The following is a 23,432-nucleotide window of genomic DNA, read 5'->3' as shown; positions in this document are numbered from 1 at the left end:
CTCACCATCATCAAAGTTGCCCACCCCTGCCATACACAGTATTCCTACCTGCTATGTAGGTGTAGGCGGCCAGCGCGTTGCTGATGAGGGCCATGTTGGACCTGGAGGTGGCGTTCTTGATGGGGATCATGTCGGGGGGCTGCGGGGGTCTTTCACCTCCTCCTTCCCCTCCTCCTCCTCCTCCTCCTCTTCCTACTTCTCCCTTTGAAGTCTTCTCCTCCTCAGAGTACGAGCCGGACTCCCTGACCCGCTTCCTCTCTGGAACGGAACACAGCAAGGGTTTAGGTCTATGTTCATGTCATCGCGTTGAAGCAGTGTTGATTTCGTTGACTACTAAAATGATGACGAAAAATGTTCGTCGACTACCTTAACGAAAACTAAATGAAAACTAAGTAGAAAACTAAGGTGCCCTCCAGACTACAGGCGGTTGCCGTCGGGGCTGCCGATAGGATCAGCGGTGGCCGCACCGCGGTGAGACACAAACACACTCGCTCAGTGAGAAAACGCTGTGCGGTATTTCACAAAGATGAACACAATCCATCTCTCACCGCCCACGTACGCATGCACAAACGAGCACGCTCTTGAGGGATTTCACGGGACCGCGCCCGCTCGCCTCGCCGCCCCAAAACTTTGATGCGCGGCCAAAATAGCCGCCCGCCTCCCATTGAAAATGAATTGCTAGGAGGCGGTGACCGCGCGTAGTGTCTAAGACTAAGACTAAATATACCGTATTGACAATTTCGTCAACAAATAAAAACTAGACTAAAAGGGAGGGAGGTAGAACTAAAAGGCAGGTAATTTTATGTTTGTTTGCGCTGTGCTCTGAAAATAGCAGATCTACAAGCTCTCACAACGGGTCGCGCTGAGCTTGTAGATCGGCTATTTTCAGCATGCAACCAATTCATGTGTTGCATTTGTAGTCCTACACCAGCCAAGTTGAGGACCAACATAGGTGTTCTGCCAATCAGACAAATTGAAACACCCGTGTTGGTCCTCAACATGGCCGTTTAGGACTAGCCTAGTGAACTGACTCCTCCCATCTTCAGTTCGAATCTGCTCGCATTCGAATGAAGGCAGGAAGAGAGACTGGTTTACGAGGCTAGTTTAGGACTACAAATGCAACCCATGAATTGTAAAATCAGGCATTACGACGTCTTCAAGGCACCACCAAAATACATTTTTGACAAAATCTTATATTTAGTCGACAAAAACTAGACTAAAACTAAAACATTTCAGATGACTAAAACTACCTGTAATTCTATTCAAAAGACTGACTAAAACTACATAAAAAAATCAACATTGCGTTGAAGAGACTGACTGGGCTTGTACAACTGATGCACTGGAAGTCCAGACTGTCAGAGACAATGCTGGGTAATTCAACAATGCATATGCAAGTACAAACCCTGACTGTACACCCACCCCCCCCCCCCAACACACACAACATGTTTGTTTACCGATACTTGTGAAGACAACATCTACATTTTAGGACAGCATTGAAAACAGCAGGGGAGAAAAAAAAACAGATCTACAAGTGTTTTTGTCAGACCATGACTGCACTATCTTGTGTCATTTAAGGTAACTTGACACCCCCTAACACACCCACACACACTCGCATTGTTACGCAGAATACGCACGCACGCACAGGTTTGTATTACTATACTTGTGAGGGTATAAATATTTTAGCGCCACATTGTAAAAAGCAGATATAAAAGTGTGCAGCATGTGAACGTTGTGAGAGCTTGTAGATCAGGTATTTTTTTGGTTGTGTGACAACGTCGCAGCACACATTAACTAAGAATGCTATAAATAAAATAGGGTAAACTCAAACCCAAACCCCAGCCTACATCCTTTGTAAATCTGGTGCACTTTAAGTAAGAGTCCATCAGAGACAAGTCAAGTGTTATGTCTCACGCGTGCGTAAGTACAGTGAGTCAAGTGCTTTCTTGTCAGACCGTGACTGTACTTTCTCGGGTCACTTATGGTAAAAAAACGACGTCGGAAAAACCCCCAAACCATGTCGGTCTGAGTGCCGTCTCTGAGGAACGGTGACTACAAACCGCCGATAGGGATGAGTAACACAGGGCTCTTCTGCGGTTCAGATCGTAGGAGATAGATTCAAAACGGACAGATGACGCAATCACGTTACACAGAACATGCAAGCACACACACACACACACACACACACGCACGCACGCACGCACGCACGCACGCACGCACGCACGCACGGATCTGCGTGATTCACAAGGTACTAATGCATCCGCTTCTGTCAAGTTCGTTCTCACTCGGGTCATTAAAACCCATTTAGGCCTAGAATTATTGAATGCTTTAACCAGTAAAAAATAGCAGATATACAAGCTCATTCTTTCAGATTGCTTTCTCGAGCTTGTAGATCTGCTATTTTTGAAAAAGTCGTGAAAATGTGTGCAAATCTTTGAATATATGTATTTTCAAAGCGAGATCGTTCGTAACTCAAATTTTGCTTCTGGGTGGTCCCTGGAACTAAATATTTTGAGATGGGGGTCCGTGGCCAAGTACATATCATTTTGGGGGTCCTTGACATGAAAAGGTTTGAGAACCACTGACACAGTAGTCTCTCAAGAACAGACTAACTGAGCTCCATTTAAGTGAAAAGGACCTTTTCTTTGACGATGGCTGGCCAGATTGCTGACATAGAAACATAGGTTTAAAAAAAACTCATAAGGATTCAAAAGACACTTATAGAATCGGGTCAAAATTGAAATTTTCACGATTTTTCAAAAATAGCAGATCTACAAGCTCGCAGCGCGGTGCGAGCTTGTAGATCTGCTATTTTTCAATAGTTAAAGCATAAAATAATAATACACTATAATGTGTACGCCGTTCTGAATGGGTTAAAGGGAACAGAAACACATGGAAAATGTTTTGTCTCTGGAAACATTCAGTGCCCCCCGCCCCTTTCCCAACAAAAAAAAGAAATCTATTTATAGATGGGAACAAGCGTTTCCTCTATATTTCCATCACAGCACAAGTCTTTTGAAGCATTTTGACATTGGCCTGTGTTGTGTGTAAACACTGGGTCAGCAGTACGAGAAGAGGGGTTTTAGCTTAGGAGTCGTGATCAGTGTGAATGTCACCGTCTCCCTGTAGTTCTTGTGGTTCCCAAACAATGGGTCGGGAGTCTCGGGACCCATTTTTATGGGTTGCAAGTAAGGTTTCCTATACAATAGTTCTTAATCATTTCACAACACTCTCAGAAAGTTTGCCCCCCAAAAATCTAATTCTTACAGATTGCCTTCTCAAAAATAGCCAATTACGAGCTCATAAGTTGCAGCGCGATGGGCCGTGAGTGTGTAAATCGCATATTTTCATGATTTATTTTACTACTCACTCGCTACCTTTCGCTACCTTTCGCCGTGGACTGAAGACTCACCTTTTCAGACTCCACCTAAACCCTTAGCACTACAGTAAAATCAATGACCATACATGAAGCTAGTTAACATTTGTTTGTTAGGTTTCTTTAGAACTTGATTATATTGTGTTTTTCTCTAGATAGATATCCATTTACATTGTTATATTGCTGTTAATGTACTGACCTATTATCTTGTTTATTATTGCGATGTTGTATCTGCTTATTGTAAGTCGCTTTGGATTAAAAGCGTCTGCTAAATGCCTAAACTGTAAACTGTAAACTGTACAGTCTAAGAGCGGTTAATTCATAGTGTATGAAGTGTGTACAATTTGGGTCCGGAGAGAATTTATCTTCTGGGTCTTGGAACTGAACCGTTTGGGAACCCCTGCTCCAGTTGTCCTGCTGAAGAAGAGTCAAGGTTTTTCGAAGTTCGACCCAAAATAAATGCAGGAAAACCTGTCAGACTCCAACTCAGTGCAAACAATGTCTTCATTCTGCGGTCGTCACAACACTCTGACGAAACCGACAGCAAGCACAGGTACCACAAAGCCAACTAACACAAACAATCATTTGTAGAAACAAACAGGCTTGTATATACAGGGAACTAACTAGACACAGGTGAAACTCAAAGACAATCAACAGTGGGATTGGGCTGTGGCAAACAGGACACAGGTTACAGGGGTTAAGTTAACCAGGGTGGGGAGACCAGACAGGTAACAGCTACAAGGGCAGACAGGAAGCACAAAAGGTGCACCAGAGACACCTGGGGATGAACAGAATGGTAGAACTAAAAAGACCATTACTATATGTAATGTTCACTTTCTGACTATAAAGGTGGTTGCACACCTTGGACTGGGAAAACTGCTTTTTTAGCATGTTTGTGCGTGACGCGATGCTTCACTGAAAGCAAAAAAAACAAACAAAAAAAAAACAGTTGAGTCAGAGAGCAAAAAAAAAAAACAGGCATACTCAAGAGTACACCTTATGTTTAGGGATTCGATGACATAAGATTTGTTTGTATGCGTGTGCCAGTGTTCATCTGCATACATTTATCTCTGCTTGAACTGGCAGCTGACAACTCCAACGAAACGCACACGCACACACAGAGTATACTATACTTCTGAGAACATCAACATTTTAGGACAGCACTGAAAATTGCTGAAAATAATAAATAGCCATGACTTGGCCAAACAACTAAGAATAAAATGGGGGAGAAAAAAAACACCAACCCCGACACCTAAAACTAACCCCTAACTATCTAATCCTAACCACAACCTGAATCTTTTTCTAACTGTAAACATATCTCAATTTTTTTTTCACAACCATAAAATAATCATTTTTATTGTGAGGACCAGGAAAACTGTCCTTACAACGTCTATTTATCAAATTCTACTATAATTATGGGGACATTGGGTCCTCACAAATATAATAATACACGCGCACACACAAACAGGCACACACAGACACGCATGCACGCACGCACGCATACAGCACAGCGCATGCACACACACGCACGCACGTACGCACGCACGCGCGCGCACGCACGCACAGGTGCCCTGTAATTGCACGGGCTGCAAGGAGTGTCTTTATCTGGTAAATGCAGTGTGGACTGAAACTACTGACTGCTGATGGTAAATGCTTCCACCTGGACCAACTGCTGCGCCGCTCGCTGCACATCAGGTTGCGTTCAACCAATAGATCACAATCCCTCTCACTAACACGCAGTGAGACAGCCAGGCAGATAAATCACACAATGAGAAGAGCTTCATTCAATGGAAAAAATGTACCTTGCATGCAGTGGTGTAAAGTACAAGTACCGTACTTAGGTACACTTTTGAGGTATTTGTACTTTACTTGAGTATTTCCAATTTCCAATACTTTTATTTCTACTCCACTTCATCTCGGATCCAAATATTGTACTTTAGTTACTAGTTATTTTGCAGACATAAATTATAATATTATAAAACATACATAAACCATTTTAACCAAGCCATCAACCCAGAATGTATCTGTTCATTCACTCTACACAAGCACCAGCAGTACACCTTACATTGAGGACTATTTGAGGATAATCTTTACACGGTTTCGGTTGTCCTCTCATAGACTGTGTGTGGAAATGGGAAGGTGGAGTTTCATGTCAATGTGAGACTGTAATACAAAACATGTCACATAGGACATCAGAGGGAAGTATGGACTTAAGTTTGATGATCTGAGCTCATTCAGATCATATAATATTGGCACTTATGTCAGAGTTGTCCCTCATTCATCCACCAGTTCACTCCCCATCCCCCTCCCTCATTCATCCATCCCTCCATCGTCCCATCCCTCCATCTCACCCCCCCCCCCCCCCCCCCCCCCCCATTCCTCATTGTCCATCTTCTTCCATCTTCCTAATCAGAGCAGAGTAATGAAGTGTGTTGGACTGTGGCCATCTGCCCTGGTGAATACGCCTCTTGTTTGGTAAGCACGCCTGCTGGTATCACCCTTTTCTCTGTCATTTTCTGTCCTTCCATTGTTCTCTCTCTCATCGCGCTCCCAGTCTTTCACTCGTATGGCTCTTTTTATGAACAGTAACCCAGAACCTTCCGTAAGCTGAAACTGTCCAGACCCTGTGGAGTTCTGTGATGATGTTGTTGTTGTTTTGTTACAAGAAGGTAGGTACATCATAAGAAAACTCAATCTACAATCTACAATTCAGCTATTTTAGCTATTTTTGAAAGTATAAGTTCTGAGTTCTAGGTTCCCAGAACCCAGAGTTGGTACTACCTCTTGAGCAGGGCCCAGATTATCACGGCACAGATCACTTAGTTCTTGTGGTCGAAAAGAGACATTATTCTGGCCTGTTCCATGACAAACATGGCGTTGCAAATGCAAATGGCTGATTAAGGGCTCAGTGCCATACCAAATGTAATTATTAGCTATTCAGTGGTGAAAACACACATATTTTTATTAGCTTGATCACAATGATGGGAAAATGTCTGACAAAAGCCCCTTTTTGACTGCAGCTTTAGCACCACACTGCACCACACTAAATAAAAATATCTACATTTTCCATTACACAAAAGTACCCCTATCGGTAAGAAACAAACTTTTATAATACAATATGAATTTGTATTACAACTATCCTAAATTATAATACGCTATAATGGATTATAACTGTGATTATAATACACTATAATGGATTATAATTGTGATTATAATACACTATAAACTGTATAAAGTATGAATTATTACTATGATAATTATAATACACTATAATAGATTATAAAAGTGGTTATAACACAGTAGAATATATTATCATGTATTACAACTATATCCTGGTGGTCTAAATGAAAAGTCAGTGAGTGGTCATTATGAAGTGTTTGGCCCTGTTTGGCCTAGCTCAGACCTACTCTAGATTGGATACTTTTTAGTACCACGTTTAGTACCACTTTCACACCACTCTACCCAGGTCCTTGTAGTGGAAAACCTGGCATAAGTGGGCGGTGTGGAGCGGTGTGGTGCTGGGCCAGGTCAGTGGAAAAGGGGCTATAGCGATAGCTCCGCTGGGATATACAGTACTGTATCTGGGAACAGCTGAACCCAGTTGACATTAAATTGGACCTCATATCTTATATAATGTAGCCTGGCTCCATACCTGAATTACTGAGCTACAGAGTTCGTCTCTGTGCCTGGAAGGCCTGGAGCTGCTTAGTATTAAAGTGTTTGTACTTAATGTGCGTGTGCATGTAGGCATTAATGTACCGGTATATGTCAACACACTCGTGTGGATGCATGCCAGTGCATACATGTACGTACTTATATACAGTACGTGTGTGTGTGTGTGTGTGTGTGTGTGTGTGTGTGTGTGTGTGTGTGTGTGTGTGTGTGTGTGTGTGTGTGTGTGTGTGTGTGTGTGCGCGCGCACGCGCGCGTGCGTGTGTGTGTGTGTGTGTGTGTGTGTCTTATGAGCGCCAAAACGTCCCCATGCACAAAAATAGTCTAATTGAGAAATAGACATACCGTAGTGAGAGTTAGGCTTACAATAAAAAGATTCAAATTGAGGTTAGGATTAGAGATTAGGAAAAAGTCATTTAGAGGTTTAGGTATACAGGTTAGGGTTAGAAACTTAGAATATAGCTGATTTACAGGCCTTAGTTGCAAGTCAGAGTTGCGTGTCAGAGACGCATGCTGAAAATGGCTGATCTACAACTCTTCATGTCCTCACAAGTATAGTGTGTGTGTGTGTGTGTGTGTGTGTGTGTGTGTGTGTGTGTGTGTGTGTGTGTGTGTGTGTGTGTGTGTGTGTGTGTGTGTGTGCGTGCGCGTGTGTGTGTGTGTGTGTGTGCGTGCGTGCGTGCGTGTGTATGCGTTGTGTGCGCTCGTGTGTGGTTGTGCTCACCTGGCACAGCGTCAGAGGTTTTGACTAAGGTCCCCTCCGGGGGGGCACCGTCTCCCACCACGTTGGGGTCATGGGCACTGGGCGGCGGGGGGTACGGCGGGGCTCCGGGGGGCTCCTGCAGCGACTTCTTTGGAACTTTGAAAGAGAAAGATTGATGTGGAAAAAGGAAGGGAGGTTTTGGGGAGGGTAGTGAAGGAGGAAATGAAAAGCAAAGACAGAAATGGGAGGGTGATTAGGCTTTATTATAAGTAGGGTCTTTCTCTCCTGTTCTGTTATATGCCAACTGCCCCCCCCCCCCCCATTTATAAAGTGCCTTTTATCCAAAGTGTATTAAATTCACCCATTCATTCACATGCCATCGCCGATGGCGTTGAACAAAGTAAGTTATATGGAGTTTAAATGGTTAAAAGCTTTACAGTACAGTAGTACCGCAGCGACTTCAGATGGCTTCTCTAACATCCTTTAGTGATATGTGGATGTTTACTGAATACCTTATATAGCTTTGTCTCTGAATATTGCAATTGTGATTTGTGCAACTTCATTCACAATCTGCACACACGGTAAACACAATTACAATTGATAGCTAAAGATTGCACAGGGAAGCCACCATGTTGTTAGACTATATCTTCTTATACTCTTGACTTATATGATTCTCGAGTGAAAATGCAACACACACAGAGACAGCTGTAGAGCAGCGGTTCATTTTAGCATTTAGTGCAACATTTTGGCACAAGACCCAAAAGAGAAATGAAGATCAACCAAACTAGTGAAAATGGCAGATCTACAAGCTCACAACGCGTCGCTTCACGCCGCATTGTGAGCATCAGCTATTTTCACCACCACTGAAACATTTGTTTTCTAATTTATGGAATTTCCTAGATTTTTTGTTTATTTCTTCATGAAAGTACTGAAAAAAAGATTTCATGAAAAACGTTTTTTTTTAATGTTTATTGAAAAGATTCGAGGGACTTTGTAGGTTCCTTTAAGCGGGTCCAAATTGACCCATTCAAGCCTGTTACTCAGAGGGGCCTTTTCCACCGGCAAAGAACCGGTTCGGGTTCTTTCTCCCGCCTATGGGTTGACAAATTTCTTGGAACCTTGGTTTGTTCTTGCAAACTGGCCGCAAACCAACTTTTACAGTTTGGAACAAACTCGGTTCTCGGTGGAAAAGCTCACCTCTGGTTCATCCCATAGGCGGGAGAAAGAACCCGAACCGGTTCTTTGCCGGTTACAAAGGCCCCTGACAGTGTACAAATGGAACCATTGTCAGAGTTACCGGGAGAACTTGAAATTTGAAAGATTGAGAACCACTGCTCCAGAGTGTAGTGCGTCACGTCTGATTCACACACTCCTCCTGACCCTGTCAGCCGCTGTTCCCGAAAGTTACGCTCCTCTCTCCCCCCCCCCCCCCCCCAACATCACAGTGTCCTGTGAGTCAGGGAGTCTGCCCTAAGTCCCCCCCCCCAGACACAAATCCCCACAATGCACCGGGGCCACACATTCTTGCCCCCCTCTCTACACATGTGGTTTTGGAAGCCCCGACCGCAAATCCTGGTCACTGTGCTCGTTGTCTGTCCTGCCAGACTACGGCTGATTTATAGAGCCCGGACAACCCGTGCCGTTTTGGAGAGTCCTCCTCCTAGCCCTGCCGAATACCCACGTTTGTGTCGTGTTGTGAGCCTGTCGATTTTTTTCTAAAACATTTTGGATAACTTTTGAAAATGTTTGCCTAAATGACAACCTGGTGACAAAATTGGGACGCCAGGTTGAAAGTGGTTGATTATCAGGACATAATGGCTGCATAATTGCTGATACGGATAAAAACAAAACGTCTTTGTCGAGCGGAAACCTCGTATCTCCAAGTTTCAAATTTGTACACTCTTTCGTAAAGTAAAGCCCTGCTGAGTTCATACAAGGCGGTCGCACAAAAGTAGTGAAAACAGCCGATCTACAAGATGCTTGTAGATTGTCTGTTTTCACTAGTTTAAATCATTTTTAAAATGATAGATGCAAAACGAACGGTTTTGGACATACAGGGTTTTCACCCGACAACGACGAAAAGTCAAATAATGGCCGATATACCTGCCAAACGGTCTCTCTGTCCTCACCTCCTACCCGCCTTCCATTTCTATACTGTAACTCTGGACTAATAAAAAAGGAGTTTGGGCTGATATTAGCAGTACAGTACTAATGAGAATTTCAGATGCTTGCATGTGATTATGGGTGAGGAAAAAAGCTCGATGGATAAACACAACGAGAGGTTCGGCAACATGCCAAGAGCCATTTAAAGGGTTTCGGGGGGGCTGGGCTGGGCTGGGCGGGGGGGACCTCACATAGCCCTGGTAGTTGGAGCCTGGTCCACTGGGCACTGCGTGCACACTACACAAACACTGGCCTTTCCATGTAAATAATGCTTGCTTGTGCAATGCTCCGTTCTTCAAGTGGGGTCTCCGGTTTCTTGAGGGGGTTCTAAATGGACCTTTAACAGGTCTGTAACTCAGAGAGTACCATTTCGTCACTGTCTGGCAGAAACCTCGTATCTCCATGTTTCAAATCTGTACGTTTTTTTTTGCAAAGTAAAGCACTGCTTCATCATACCGGTACAAGGCCATCGCACAAAAGTAGTGAAAACAGCCAATCTACAAGCACACAACGCCTCGCACCACTAGTTTAAATCATTTAAAAAATGATAAATAAAAAAGGTTTTGGACATACAAGGTTTCCAACCGACAACGACGATGTGGTTCCTTTGGAGTTATGAGGATCCTTGACATTAAAACGGTTGAGAGCCCCTCAATTGTTTGCAGTGAGATCAATCCTTCCTCGCGTACCGGGGTTGTTTGTTGCGTGCAATTCTTTTGCATGAATTCAAACTGTTGTTCATGTCATGAGTACTTCCACACAGAACGCCAATATTATGCAGCAATGAAACCATGCCATTTCTTTCTGAAACAAGGTAGATTTTTTCACCACAAATAAAAGTATCAACCTGTATGAATCAGCTATTTTTGGTGAAGAGAGTTGTCGTAGATGGAAAAAGATCTCATTAAGTACAGTGCAAATCAAATCTGTTTTACGAAGCATAGTGAAGTGATATTTATGTAGTGACGCATTATGAGTGTATTAAGGTTAATGTAAGGACCTTAATACAACACACAGCAGGCAATTTCCTTTCACACCAGACACGGTGTACAGTATATGATTTAGAATGTCTCCTACAGTAGAAGGGTCCCTTCACAGGAGATGGAACAGAGAGGTTACGGAGTGGAAACTTCACACAAGCCGAGAATAAAAAGAAAACAACAAGCCTGGTTTATATGACTTCAAAGAGTCCCGCAGAATCTAGTTCCAGCTTTCTCCTAGCTCGCTCTGCTTGTCCCGGGCGTTCAGGGGCAGAAGTTAGAATCAAATAGTAGTTGTGAACTTGTGGATGATGCCTGTTTCATTAAAACATTTTGTGAAGTACCAGATGGTTGTCTTTTATCTTTTATTTTTCGGTCAATTAAGATAATGTCAGGCAAAGTGTCAAGTCACATAAAAAAGAAAAACACATTGAAAACAGCGCTCCTGTCACGGTCTCAAGTTTCTGGCAGTCGTGTTGCCATTATGTTAGCATGTGGCAAACCTCACTCATCTGGCGCCTGACTAGGTCAGAACAGACCATGAAGGCTTTTTTTTTTTATCGTTGCTGTCAGACAGAAACCTTGCATCTCCATATGTCAACTTTTTCCATTTTGTGTCCTTCATAAATTTATGTTTACCAACTTCTTCATACTACAGTGTCACACAAATGCAAAAATGTCCGTCCTCGTCAGTTTGACGTACTGATCATTTTACCATACGTTTTAAGAGCGGGCAACAGCCGGCGACTCTGGGCGACGTCGTCCAAAAGATAAACTATTTTCATGTTTTTGGGCGACGTTTCCCACCATCGCCTCATAGTCATCGCCTGTTACGACAAGCTCAGAAGCTTTATTTTTTAGGGGGGATTTCTGTGAAAAATCATATGCAATTTTTTTTATCTTCTTAAAAAAATATGTATGTATGTATGTAGGTAGGAGACGGAGAAAAAAATGGAATGCAAAATGGGACACAAAATAGGGTCCCGAGCCATTGTTTGAGAAACCCTGGTCTCACACACTAATCATGGGCACCGAGTGCCGCGCTGCGAGCTTGTAGATCTGCCATTCTTTTGAAAAAAAAAACTTGAAAATGTGTGCAAGTCTTTGAATATTTTGGACCAGATTCTATAGATTTTAAGGTTTTTGAAAAACCCTGGTCTCCCACACTAATCATGGGTCTTAGGGTCCGCCCCCCCCCCCCCCCCAACCCCCCCGCTCTGCCACCAACCCCTCTGGCCCCGCCCTGATTACAGCCCTCTCTGATTGTCCCTAATTGGCTGCACATGTAGCCCAGGGTCACAGCTGGGAGACGCTGGGACCTGAGTGTGACACACGTAACGCTAACACAAGCTGTGTGGAGAGCTGACACACCCTGACACACACACACACACACAGACGCACACACGCGCACACATACGCATGCATGCACACACGCAACAGTGCATGCGCGTGTATTGGGTGCATGATGGAACACAGTCACGTGAACACATTCTCTGATATTAACGCAACTTATTCACGTAATATGCACACACTTCAACAATGCACAGAAACACAAGCGCAGGCACACTCACGCGCACTTACCCACGCACTCAGGCGTGCGCGCACACACTAACACACACACACACACACACAAATCACTCTGTTCCGCACATTTGTCCGCACACAGTGTTAAAAACCCATTCCAAGCAGGCACGTGCACACATAGACATCAAAGGGGGCTTGAGCCCCTGCCCTTTTATCCGTCTGTAAAAAGTGCCCTCTCCAGACCATGAATGCAGTTTTCACTATGGTGAAAGAAATGCTAATGCCCTCTTTCCATGCCATACCTGAAGGCAGCATTCAAGAGAATTGCCTTGTTCAAACTCTCCTGAACTTGAATGCAGCATCTTATGTTGAAAGAATTGCCCTCACTGTCCAGAAATCCACACCAAATCTCCAGTATTGTCTTTTTTATGCTTGGTTAAGTGTGTTATGAAGTACCGAAAATAGCCGACCTCCAAGCTCACAACGCGTCGCAGTGCGTCGCGTTGTGAGCTTGGGCTATTTTCAATATTTCCACCACAAGGCCCTTTTAGAAATGTCAGCCCCTGCCTCTCTAACATTCTATGCACGTCCCTGATTCCAGATGCCCTCAAACTGCCCCTTCAGTTCCCGCCCATGTTGGCCTCCCTAAAGCGGGGACTCGGCAGCCATCTTGTACAGTACAGTACACAGGAACCGTTACTTCATCTAAAAATAATTGTGAAAAAGCGAAAGAGCTTCTCGAAGCCAAGCTCCGCAAACCGCACTATATAAGAGCGAGGGAGCCGCCGGGCAATAAAAAAAGTGAGGCAGCGAAAGTCTGTCTCTGGAGGGCGAAAAGGAGAAGCCCAACACAACATAAATCACACCCTGTAGCCTCGGTTATAATGACACGGTTCGGGGCAAATGAGTCCTCTTGCTCCATTCTTATTTTAACCCATTTAGGCAAAACAATTGCAAAAAATGCTTTAACTATTGAAAAATAGCAGATATACAAGCTCGCAGCACAGCACTCGGTGCCGCGCTGCGAGGTTGTAGATCTGCAATTTTAGAAAAATCGTGAAAATGTGTGCAAATTTTTCAATATATATTTTTTAAAGCAAAGTTTTGTAACTCAAATCTCTGCTTCTGGGGGGTCCCTGGAACAGATAGATAGATACCTTTGGAACAACATATATTGAGATGGGGGTCTGTGGCCAAATAAATGTAATTTTGGGGGTCCTTGACATGAAAAGGTTTGAGAACCACTGATTTAGAGGAAGGATTTAGAAGACGGGTCAACGATCGGGTCAAAGATATTCAAAGACTTCTATCTGCTATTTTTCAATAGTTAAAGCATAAAATAATGGTTAAAGTGGTTAAAATCTAACGCGACTTGAGCGCGTTGCAGGTCTTTCAGAGTTAACTTAGCAAAAAAAATTAAATAAAAGGATCCGCGCCGCTGTTGGCAGCAGAGAGCCCGGGAAAGCGCGGCGGGGAGCAGGGCATACGAGCCGCCCCGGGACCCCGGGCCATCGGCCACGGAGGCCACAGCACAGCGTGGTACACACACTGTAACAATGGACCCTGTTTGTTCTGGCAGGACTCTGCTTTGTTTTCACTGGACTCTGGAGGATGCTGTGTGTGTGTGTGTGTGTGTGTGTGTGTGTGTGTGTGTGTGTGTGTGTGTGTGTGTGTGTGTGTGTGTGTGTGTGTGTGTGTGTGTGTTTTTCTGTGCGTAGGTGTGGGTTATTCGCTGACCATTGCAGGGCACAGCGCTGGGACAACGGTTGTGTAAGTGAAATGGGGAGTAAACCACACTACATCTCCTCTGCGCAGGGAGCGGGGGCCAAATAGCAAAAAAAAAAAAAAAAAAAAGAAAGAAAACGCAAAAATACATTTATGGTTTTCCTTTTGGGTGCCAGCTGGATGGGATTTTTCCACATATGTACAATACGGGCCTCAGCCAGAAGATTGAGACATTTCCAAAAAGAAAGGGTATTTGAGTGCTTTTTTAGGACCATTTAGGGTGCTTTTCTGTGACGGACGACTTGCAGGACACTGCTATGCATTGTTAAGAGAAGTGCTGATCTCACCCCGTAGTCCCTGAAGATGAAGCCAAGCATATATACTGTATATATATATATATATATATATACCGTATATATATATATATATATATATATATATATATATATATATATACACACACACTGTCCATAGTGTTAATTTAACTCTGACAGTGTACAAATGTAACCAAATGGTTACGTGTCCGAAGGGAACTTTCAATCCAATTAAAATCTTTATATACTCCCAGCAGCTGCATGGGACCTACTGTAATTACCTCACTACAGCACAATGCAAATCATACAGTAATGCAATATGCATAGAATTGGCTGCCAGAATGCCTATTGTCCCAGAGGTGTAACATGCTGTATTGAGTAGCCAAACTAAAATAACATGGAGAATACAACCGCAAACATTCTTAATCCCATTGTGTCACAGATATTATGCCTCTTTTTCTAAACCATGGGTCTTCAAAAGGGGGTCCGGGGGTCCTCAGAGTTACTACAAGGGGGCCACCAAATCTTAAAAGAAATTTACATTCATCCCTTGATACCACAGCATCCCTAACCTAAGGGGAACATTCGCTGAAAATAGCTGTTCTACAAGCTCACAGTGTGTCGCAGTGAGACTCGTTGTGGATCTTGTAGATCGGCTATTTTCGGCAAAGAGGTTTGGTGTAGACCAAGTACAGAGGTAACGGTCAGGTTAAGTAAGTATTCAGGGTTTAAGAAGTCAAAGGTCTCAAACAAGCCTGAAAAGGTTTCATTTGCAACACAACTTAGAATATGTAGTAGGGGTTCCTGCTATATATCTCTCTCTCTCAACTAAGGGGTTCTTGACCTGAAGACCACTGTTCTAAACAATTTACTTATTACAGGAAAGGACTGAAATCTATTACTTCGTTAAGAGCTGAGTCACTAAAGCATCAGAAGGATAGCGCACGCACATCCAAGTGTGCCAAAGAAACATTGAATTGCAATAAACAGTAGGAGCTTTTTTTGGCTCAGTGTGCAGACCTTAACTTTTGGTTTATACACCAAAGCATCATTCACAAAAATCAAAAATGTCTCTCTCTGAAGTAATCTATTACTGTAAGATCCCCACATCAATCCATCTTTCAACCTGTTCTATTCCCACACATGTAGACTACACTCTCAGAGTTACAGATAAATTAACAGAGGATTACTGCATACCATTTTGTCCTGCATTAATCAAACAGACTGTGGAGGAGCTCTATTGCATTGGTTCTCAAAGTAGGGTCCGCAAAGGCAGTTAAAGCTGATAGTAGTAGTTTTCTGCTGACATAAGCAGGAAAAAGGCCTTTGCTTGTTTTTATGTTTTATTTTATTATTAACAATGCTCCCTAAAAAGTCTAGTCGCTGTGACACTTCTAGAGACCGCAATCTGCCTCCAAAACTAGCTTGCCTCAAGCTTTAAGGCTGGGGGCTTCAACGTTTTTTGACCAAGGACCACTTAGTTGAGAGAGAGATGAAGCAGGGAACCCCCACAACCTTTTCATAGATTCCATATAGTTTCATCGTTTGACAGCACAATCATCAGTGTATTTTGGATTCATGTCAATTTGTGTTTTCTGATATTTAACCACTTGAATGGTCATTACCTTTTACTCTGTACTTAGTCTGCTCTTTTTCCCCTCTACACCGAACCTATTTGCCGAAAATAACCGATCTACAAGCTCACAACATGAGCTTGTAGATCGGCTATTTTGGCCAAAGTTCTCAGAAAATGGACACTAGGGTTCAAGTGGTTAATATAAAAAAGGGGACAAAGATTTGGAGGACCCCCTGTAGTAACTCTGAGGACCCCCTAGGGGTCCCGGACCCCCTGTTGAAGACCTCTGCTCTAGCTTTAAGGCAAAGCTAGAGCTCCAGTAGAAGTCTATGTGTACACTCCCAGAGGCTCGTGGTGCCACTGTGACAGTTCAATGGACACAGACTAGAGCATTCTGCTGTGTCTCTGTGTCAGAAGAAGCAGGCAGCTGGCAGAAAGCACAGCAGCTGCAGCCAGATAATAGTTGAGGAACATTGAAACAATGTGCCATACACATGCGTGTATGTGTGTGTGTGTGCGCGCACACGTGTGTGTGTGTGTGTGTGTGTGTGTGTGTGTGTGTGTGTGTGTGTGTGTGTGTGCGTGTAAGTGAGCACATGCATGTGTGTGTGTGTGTATTTAAGGCGTCTGTGCAATGGCGTCTGGTTTCAATCAGACCTCAGTCGGTGCCTACTTAAGCTACGCCATTAAAGCGCTGTCCAAAGCTCATTTGATATATAGATGTGTAAACACACGGACACACGCACATGCAAACACACACACACACACAGTCACACGGACACACACAAATGGAGTTCATGAACACACTTAAGTAACACAACAATGTTTTCAATGCTTTTTTAACCCTTCCCCCCACGCAAGCTCGTGCACACACACACACATATACGTGCACACACACACACACACACACACGCAAACACACACACACACACAAAGCCCTCTCTCACTTAGCTAATGGCATTCCTGCAGGACTACACAGGCAAGGTGAAGAGGGCACAGTGAAGGTGTTCGGATTGCATTCCTCTCCTCTTGCCTCTACAACCTCCCACCGCCATGGCCTAACAGCATCCAGCTGACTTGGCTTGTGTGCGCGTGCATGTGTGTGTGTGTGTGTGTGTGTGTGTGTGTGTGTGTGTGTGTGTGTGTGTGTGTGTGTGTGTGTGTGTGTGTGTGTGTGTGTGTGTGTGTGTGTGTGTGTGTGGGAGGAATACGAACCTCCCTGACCTCATGCACGCTTGGGCATTAACATCATATTTACCTTTCCCCAAGCTAGCCCCCACCCCCTCACAGAAACACCTATTAAGAGAACACACACAAATAATGCGTGTGTGTGTGTGTGTGTGCGCGCGCGCGTGCTTGCATGTGTGTGTGTGTGTGTGTGTGTGTGTGTGTGTGCGCGTTTGTACAGTATGCGTACTCATTCATGTATGTAAGTTAGTGCACCTGCACCACTGTATACACGTGCCTCGGAGCGCAGGGAGTGATTACACTCAATCTGGTGTACAGTACACAGTCAAATACTCAGTGTTCATCTATAAACGGGTTGGGTTACATTTTGTACACTCTCTGTGTTAACACTTTCACAGAGTAGGCCTTCCCCGCAGCTTTTATAGGTTCTGTTGATATGCTGTTTAACCACTTGAACCCCAGCATTCTGGTGGGACATTCGGCAATAATAGTCGAGTTGTGAGCTTGTAGATCAATTAATTTGGGGCAACTAGTTTTGGAGTATAGTTGTGACTCAAGTTCATCTCACAAAAGGTGGGGTAAGTGATATATTTTGGTTAAAACAAAAAAAATTGTTAAACGGTTAAAGCTGTGGTTCTCAACCTTTTCAGGCCGCGACCCCCAAAATAATCATATTTTAACTGGGGACCCTCTTACCCTGACGAGCACTAAAGGTGGTTGCACACTGCTGCGTTTTTCGGGCCGAATATCTGAGTGAATTTCGGATCACGCTAATAAAAAATCAACCTCACGTTATGTCAGTCACGTTTGCACACTGCCGCCCGTTTCGCGCACCACTCGATCCCTTGCTCTCTCTATCTCTCTCTCTCTCCTTGCCCTGAAAAACGCATTTCGCAACGAAAAACGCAGCAGTGTGCAACCACCTTAAGAGTTGAGGAATTGCATTTTGTAACACGGTTCCATTGTGAAAATAGCAGATGTTGCGAGGCGTTGTGAGCATGTAGATCAGCTATTTTCACAATTTCTACCTCTAATATTTGACAATTTGGATAAAAAAAAACGAAATTGTCACTTTAGAAATGTGCACAAGAATGTTATGATGCGTTGTTAGGTTGACAATCAGTTCTTGGTGGCAGAGTTCTTCTCTGCCTTGTGATGAAGAATTAAACTAAGCTTAAATGTTTATAACTGTGTGAGCAATGGGGCAGGGGTCATCACCATGCTGGCTTGTGGTGGACATTTTTGTCAAAAAAAAATGTTTTTTTTTGCCATGGAAAATAACTACAAGAAACACATAAAGAGCTAGTCCTGAATGACCATAACAGGTCTGTAACTCTGAGACTCTGAAACCATTTGTAAACTCTCAATTAAGGGGGTCCTTGCAAATAAAACATCTGAGAACCACTAGTTCTAGGCCTAGAACTATGTATCATAGTGTCATAATAAATCAGTTTCATACATACACTATTCTGAAGAAAGCCTGGAGACTTGACATTGAGTAATTGGATCTTATGATCAAAATAATAACATTATAATGTTGTGTCAAAAGGAAAATCTAAAAAAAATCCAAGGACAAGACCAAGTCTTTGCCACAGACACATTTGTCCGTGTACGGACACATCGATGACCCCTGGCGATGGTGCAGATTATCACTGGTAAAGAATGTCCCTGGATGGCTTCATAGGTTGTACAGCAAAAAGCTCCTGAGCACTTTGGTTTGCTTTGACTGTGGCCACGGAACGACTAGAATCTTACGTCCTTCTTTGGCGCTGGGGAACGTTTGTCTATCGGCCCTGGGACGCTAAATCAAATCAGGAGCTTGTTAAGCCGTCACAGAGGAATGTAATAGCCAAGCACTTTAATGCTGGGTAATATGGGGGTGGGGGCGGTGTGTGTGTGTGTGTGTGTGTGTGTGTGTGTGTGTGTGTGTGTGTGTGTGTGTGTGTGTGTGTGTGTGTGTGTGTGTGTGTGTGTGTGTGTGTGTGTGTGTGTGTGTGTGTGGAGGGGGGTGTTTGGCCAGAAAACAACATGTATGCTCAAGTAATTACATACACAAGCACATGTAGGTATCATAATGAACAGTGAACACACAGATCAAGACATGGTTGGTTGGTAGTGGGGGACAAAGAACATACAGTAAGTAAATATCGTTGTTTTCGGGTGGAAACCTCATATCTCCAAGTTTCAAATGTGTACGTTCTTTCACAAAGTAAAGCCCTGCTGCATCATACAAGGCCGTCGCACAAAAGTAGTGAAAACAGCCGATCTACAAGCACTGCGAGGCGTTGTGTGCTTGTAGACTGTAGATTGTTTGTTTTCACTAGTTTAAATCATTTTTAAAATTATAAATGCAAAATGAACAGTTTTGGACAAGGTTTTCACCCGACAACGACGATATGGAAGTATTCAGAAGTGCAAATTACAGTAAGTACATTTTCAGAAACAGTGAGCTTGTGGATATTGCGGCTATTTTCACTATTTGAATCAGGGTTCAAGTGGTTATTTCGTAATATATTTTTGTACGTTTCTGGTCCCAAGAGTTCATTCCTAGAAAAATGTCTATTTAAAATGTAGCGGAGTCTGTACTTAGGTACATACAGTAGTCAAGTAAAATGTACATTACTTAGTTACTGTCCACCACTGGTTGGTTGGAGGAATGGTCTCCATAAGTATCCCGTCTTGGAGTAAAATGTGGGATGGGGGGTGCATTCCAAGATGGAGAGAGTGGAACAGCCCCCCATCCTGGCTCTCCATGCCCCCTGCCCTACATTCAATTGCAAAGCATACTGGTATTTTTTCCATTTACTATAATGGAGAACACACATCCGTCATTCGGCCCGGTGTGACACACACACACACATATACGCGTGCGTGGTTGCACGGGTCACACTCTCTCTCTCTCACATACACACACACAGACAGACGCACACACACGGCGTGCACATGCACACACACAGACACAGCAGGATGGCTCTGACCGCAGTCATTCCTACTTCACTACAACCATCCGTCATACACCCAAATCCCGGCTGTTCGAGCTTTTAAACACATCCTCCACACACACACACACACACACACACACACACACACACACACACACACACACACACACACACACACACACACACACACACACACACACACACACACACACACACACACACAGTTGGTGTGCCATTAAATGAGACAGATAAAGCAGAAACCAAAATAGCTACTTTGTTGACAGCATGAGGTCATAATAATCAGTGTGAAAGTGGTGCAGTCGCATAGCGTCCATCTCACACAGACCTCACACAGACACACTACTACAATTCACTGGGATTCCTCATCACAGCTGCCCCACTCTATACAATGCCAGATAGACAATATGCACAAAGGCAAAGCAGCAAAACAAGCTAGTGGGGCTGGTCAATTGACCAAAATTACAGTATATACTGGTATATACTGTATATATTTAAAATATAACCAATAACCACTCATGTACTGTAGGTTAATCAAATAATCGAAAAGCAGATGAAAAAATATATATATCATTTGTATTTCTCATACTACTATCAACCAATCAACATGAAAGAAAAGTAAAAATATTAATAAAAAAAAATGACTAAATCAATTGGTCTTAAACCTGTATTATACTTCAATGTACAATAAGTTTATAATTGTCCATAATCGCATTGATTTGAAGTCATATCGCCCAGACCTAGTACAGGCTAATTACCAGCTCACAGACTTTCAAATGAATGTTTATATCTGTGATAGTAAAACCAACTCCAAATATCCATTCATGTGTTTGTAAAGTTTGCCACGCAAGGAGAGCTTGTAGATCGACGGCTATTTTCACTATTTGTGAATACATCCAGAAAGTATCAAATAGGGCTTCAGTGGTCCACCATGTAAGCGTTTTGATCTAAATCCATTGTCAATGTCATCCAATTGTAATATTGTAATTATGTGCTAGTCAGTTAACTGTGTCCTCTCCTGCAACAATGCGAGTGAGTTGAGTGATCATATCTCCATGTTCAGCACTACTGTATATTTCTGCAGGTGTGCTTGCTTGAGTGTCTTGAGGTTGGCTAACCTCTCCACAGATATGGACCTATGGCTCAAAGAGGTTGGGTGACCCAGTGTTTCTCAAACGTTTTAATTTCAAGGCCCCCCAGTTTGGTATGCATTAGGCAACTTGAAAACACTCCAGTAACACTCTCAGAGTTAATTACAGACCTGTAAATCTACTAATAATTTAGCTGGGGACCCCAGCTTCCCCCAGTGTTGTCTTTCCAGGCCTTTTATTGGCTGGGATGTTTTAGGGAGGCGGGCTTGGGAGTGCAAGTCAGCGCGGGCCCCGTCAGTATCTGATATTGCACTGGGTCAACAAGGATGAGACGAAACGCTGTGTCATCAAAGGCCTAAACTCACTCCCTCGCATCAGGACTATGAGGTAATGGGCTTTAATTCGGGCCAAGAACCGCTGAGGTCATCGGATATTGTCGATCAGGGGAAGGAGAGAAGCGTACGCTGTCAAAATAGACAAGAGCCTGCAGACAATGTCGTGTGTTGTCATAGATATGGGGGCTACAGTCAGATAGCGTCAGGAATTGTCCAGACGCTATCGCGAACAGAAATAATAGCGTCTGCCTGGGCGCGTTGGCAGGCGATGACTGATGGTCGCGGAACAATGAGCTATCTTTAGTTCAAAGCCAGCAAACGCTGGCTGCATATGTGGCAGTAGTAGCAACACAAAGCCATGTTGTGTACGTCTACACAAAATGCCTACAAGCACAGAGACAAAACATGTGGTCTATGGGACGGTCTACTGGGATGACTGCGCTCTCTGCCCTCCTCCATTATAAGCCAACTCTTCTATGCAACACGTAAGGCATAGACTTGACATATCGTCTGCCGTCTGGGCGGGAAACCTGGTATCTCTATATCGTCGTTGTCGGGTGAAAACCTTGTACTGTATGTCCAAAACCGTTCGTTTTGGATTTAACATTTAAAAAAAGATTTAAACTAGTGAAAACAGCCGATCTACAAGCACACAACGCCTCGCACCGTGAGGTGTTGTGTGCTTGTAGATCGTCTGTTTTCACTACTTTTGTGCGACAGCCTTGTCTGATGAAGCAGGGCTTTAATTTGCGGAAAAACTTTACTTCGCGGAATAACTTGGAGATACAAGGTTTTGCCCCTGACAGTGACGATATACAACATTTTCATGCGTTTCCTTAAATTTGGGCCCTATATGCCCTTTGTCGTACAAGAGTGACTTCGCAAAAGTAGCGAAAATAGCAGCCCTGTTAACCCTGTTGACTGGCTATTTTTGCTATTTTTGAAGAATTTTCAAGGTGAAAGTGAAAGTGTGTCTGTGGCTTTGATATTGAACCAATTAAAAGTATAATTAGCAAGAGCTTGTGACCAAACAATAGCTACACTGGATCCATCAGGAACAGGTTCCTTTTCTTTCCATTTCCTGAAAAGTAACAGTGTTGGACATAGGAGGTTTCCTGCCCGACGGCGACGACACGAAAGTCATCATTAAACGTCTGATGGTCTTACCCGGTGTGTGAAGAAAGCTGGCCGTTCACATTCTTTCTCTTCGTCTTCCTTTTTTTGCGCGGGAACACATCATAAAGACACGTTCCCCCCTCAAAAGAAACGCAGCAGTGACAAGCAGTACGTGGTGACAGATGTGAGTGAGACACAGCAGCTATAGCAGAGGGGACATTCCCGTTTGGTACGCCCCCCTTTGCCGATCAAATCCTTAAAAAAAGGGCTTCCTGGAGACTGTCTCTCTGTAGATAGTCATGCATGAGGGTTCACCAGAGGTTAGCGCAAGCTCCCCCCCCCCCCTCCCCCCGTGCTGCTGAATACTCTTCTACACTACAGGATTAAAAAGGGAAAATCGAATCTCACGACTGAAAAGTTTTGTCAGGCCAAGTCCCCTAATCTATGATTTGTGAAACAGCGTGAAAAGAGCCCTAGCGCTGACTTTCCTGAACTATGAGCAAGACAAGAAGTCTAGTCGATCATCGTGATAAACGTATGTTCTTGCTGTTCTACACTAAGAAACCGCAGATTGAGGGTTTACTCGTTGCTTTTACGTAAGCATCTGAGACTGTTGGGGCTTTTTGGATGCTGCTTCTGAACATGTATTTTCTGGTTTGACTCCATCTGAATACTTATTTCATCTTATAAAAATGACTGGAATCAGTCGTGG

General features: G+C 43.6%; 1 protein-coding gene across 1 annotated transcript in view; it reads right to left on the bottom strand.

Annotated features, from left to right (window-relative positions):
* eva1aa (eva-1 homolog A, regulator of programmed cell death a) overlaps positions 1–23,432 on the bottom strand; it is a gene marked incomplete at both ends in the record, with an annotated part of 122,329 nt that overhangs the window by 3,838 nt on the left and 95,059 nt on the right. Inside the window, 2 exons of the mRNA XM_080744318.1 lie at positions 49–258; positions 7,770–7,904. Coding sequence (XP_080600444.1) covers positions 49–258; positions 7,770–7,904 — 345 coding nt within the window. The remainder of the gene's footprint in view (positions 1–48; positions 259–7,769; positions 7,905–23,432) is intronic.

Source organism: Nannobrachium achirus (assembly GCF_963921795.1).
Source record: "Nannobrachium achirus genome assembly, chromosome: 16".
Classification (NCBI taxonomy): Eukaryota; Metazoa; Chordata; class Actinopteri; order Myctophiformes; family Myctophidae; genus Nannobrachium; species Nannobrachium achirus.
The sequence above is the reverse complement of the archived record's forward strand: the minus strand, read 5'-3'. Positions and strand labels throughout refer to the sequence as shown.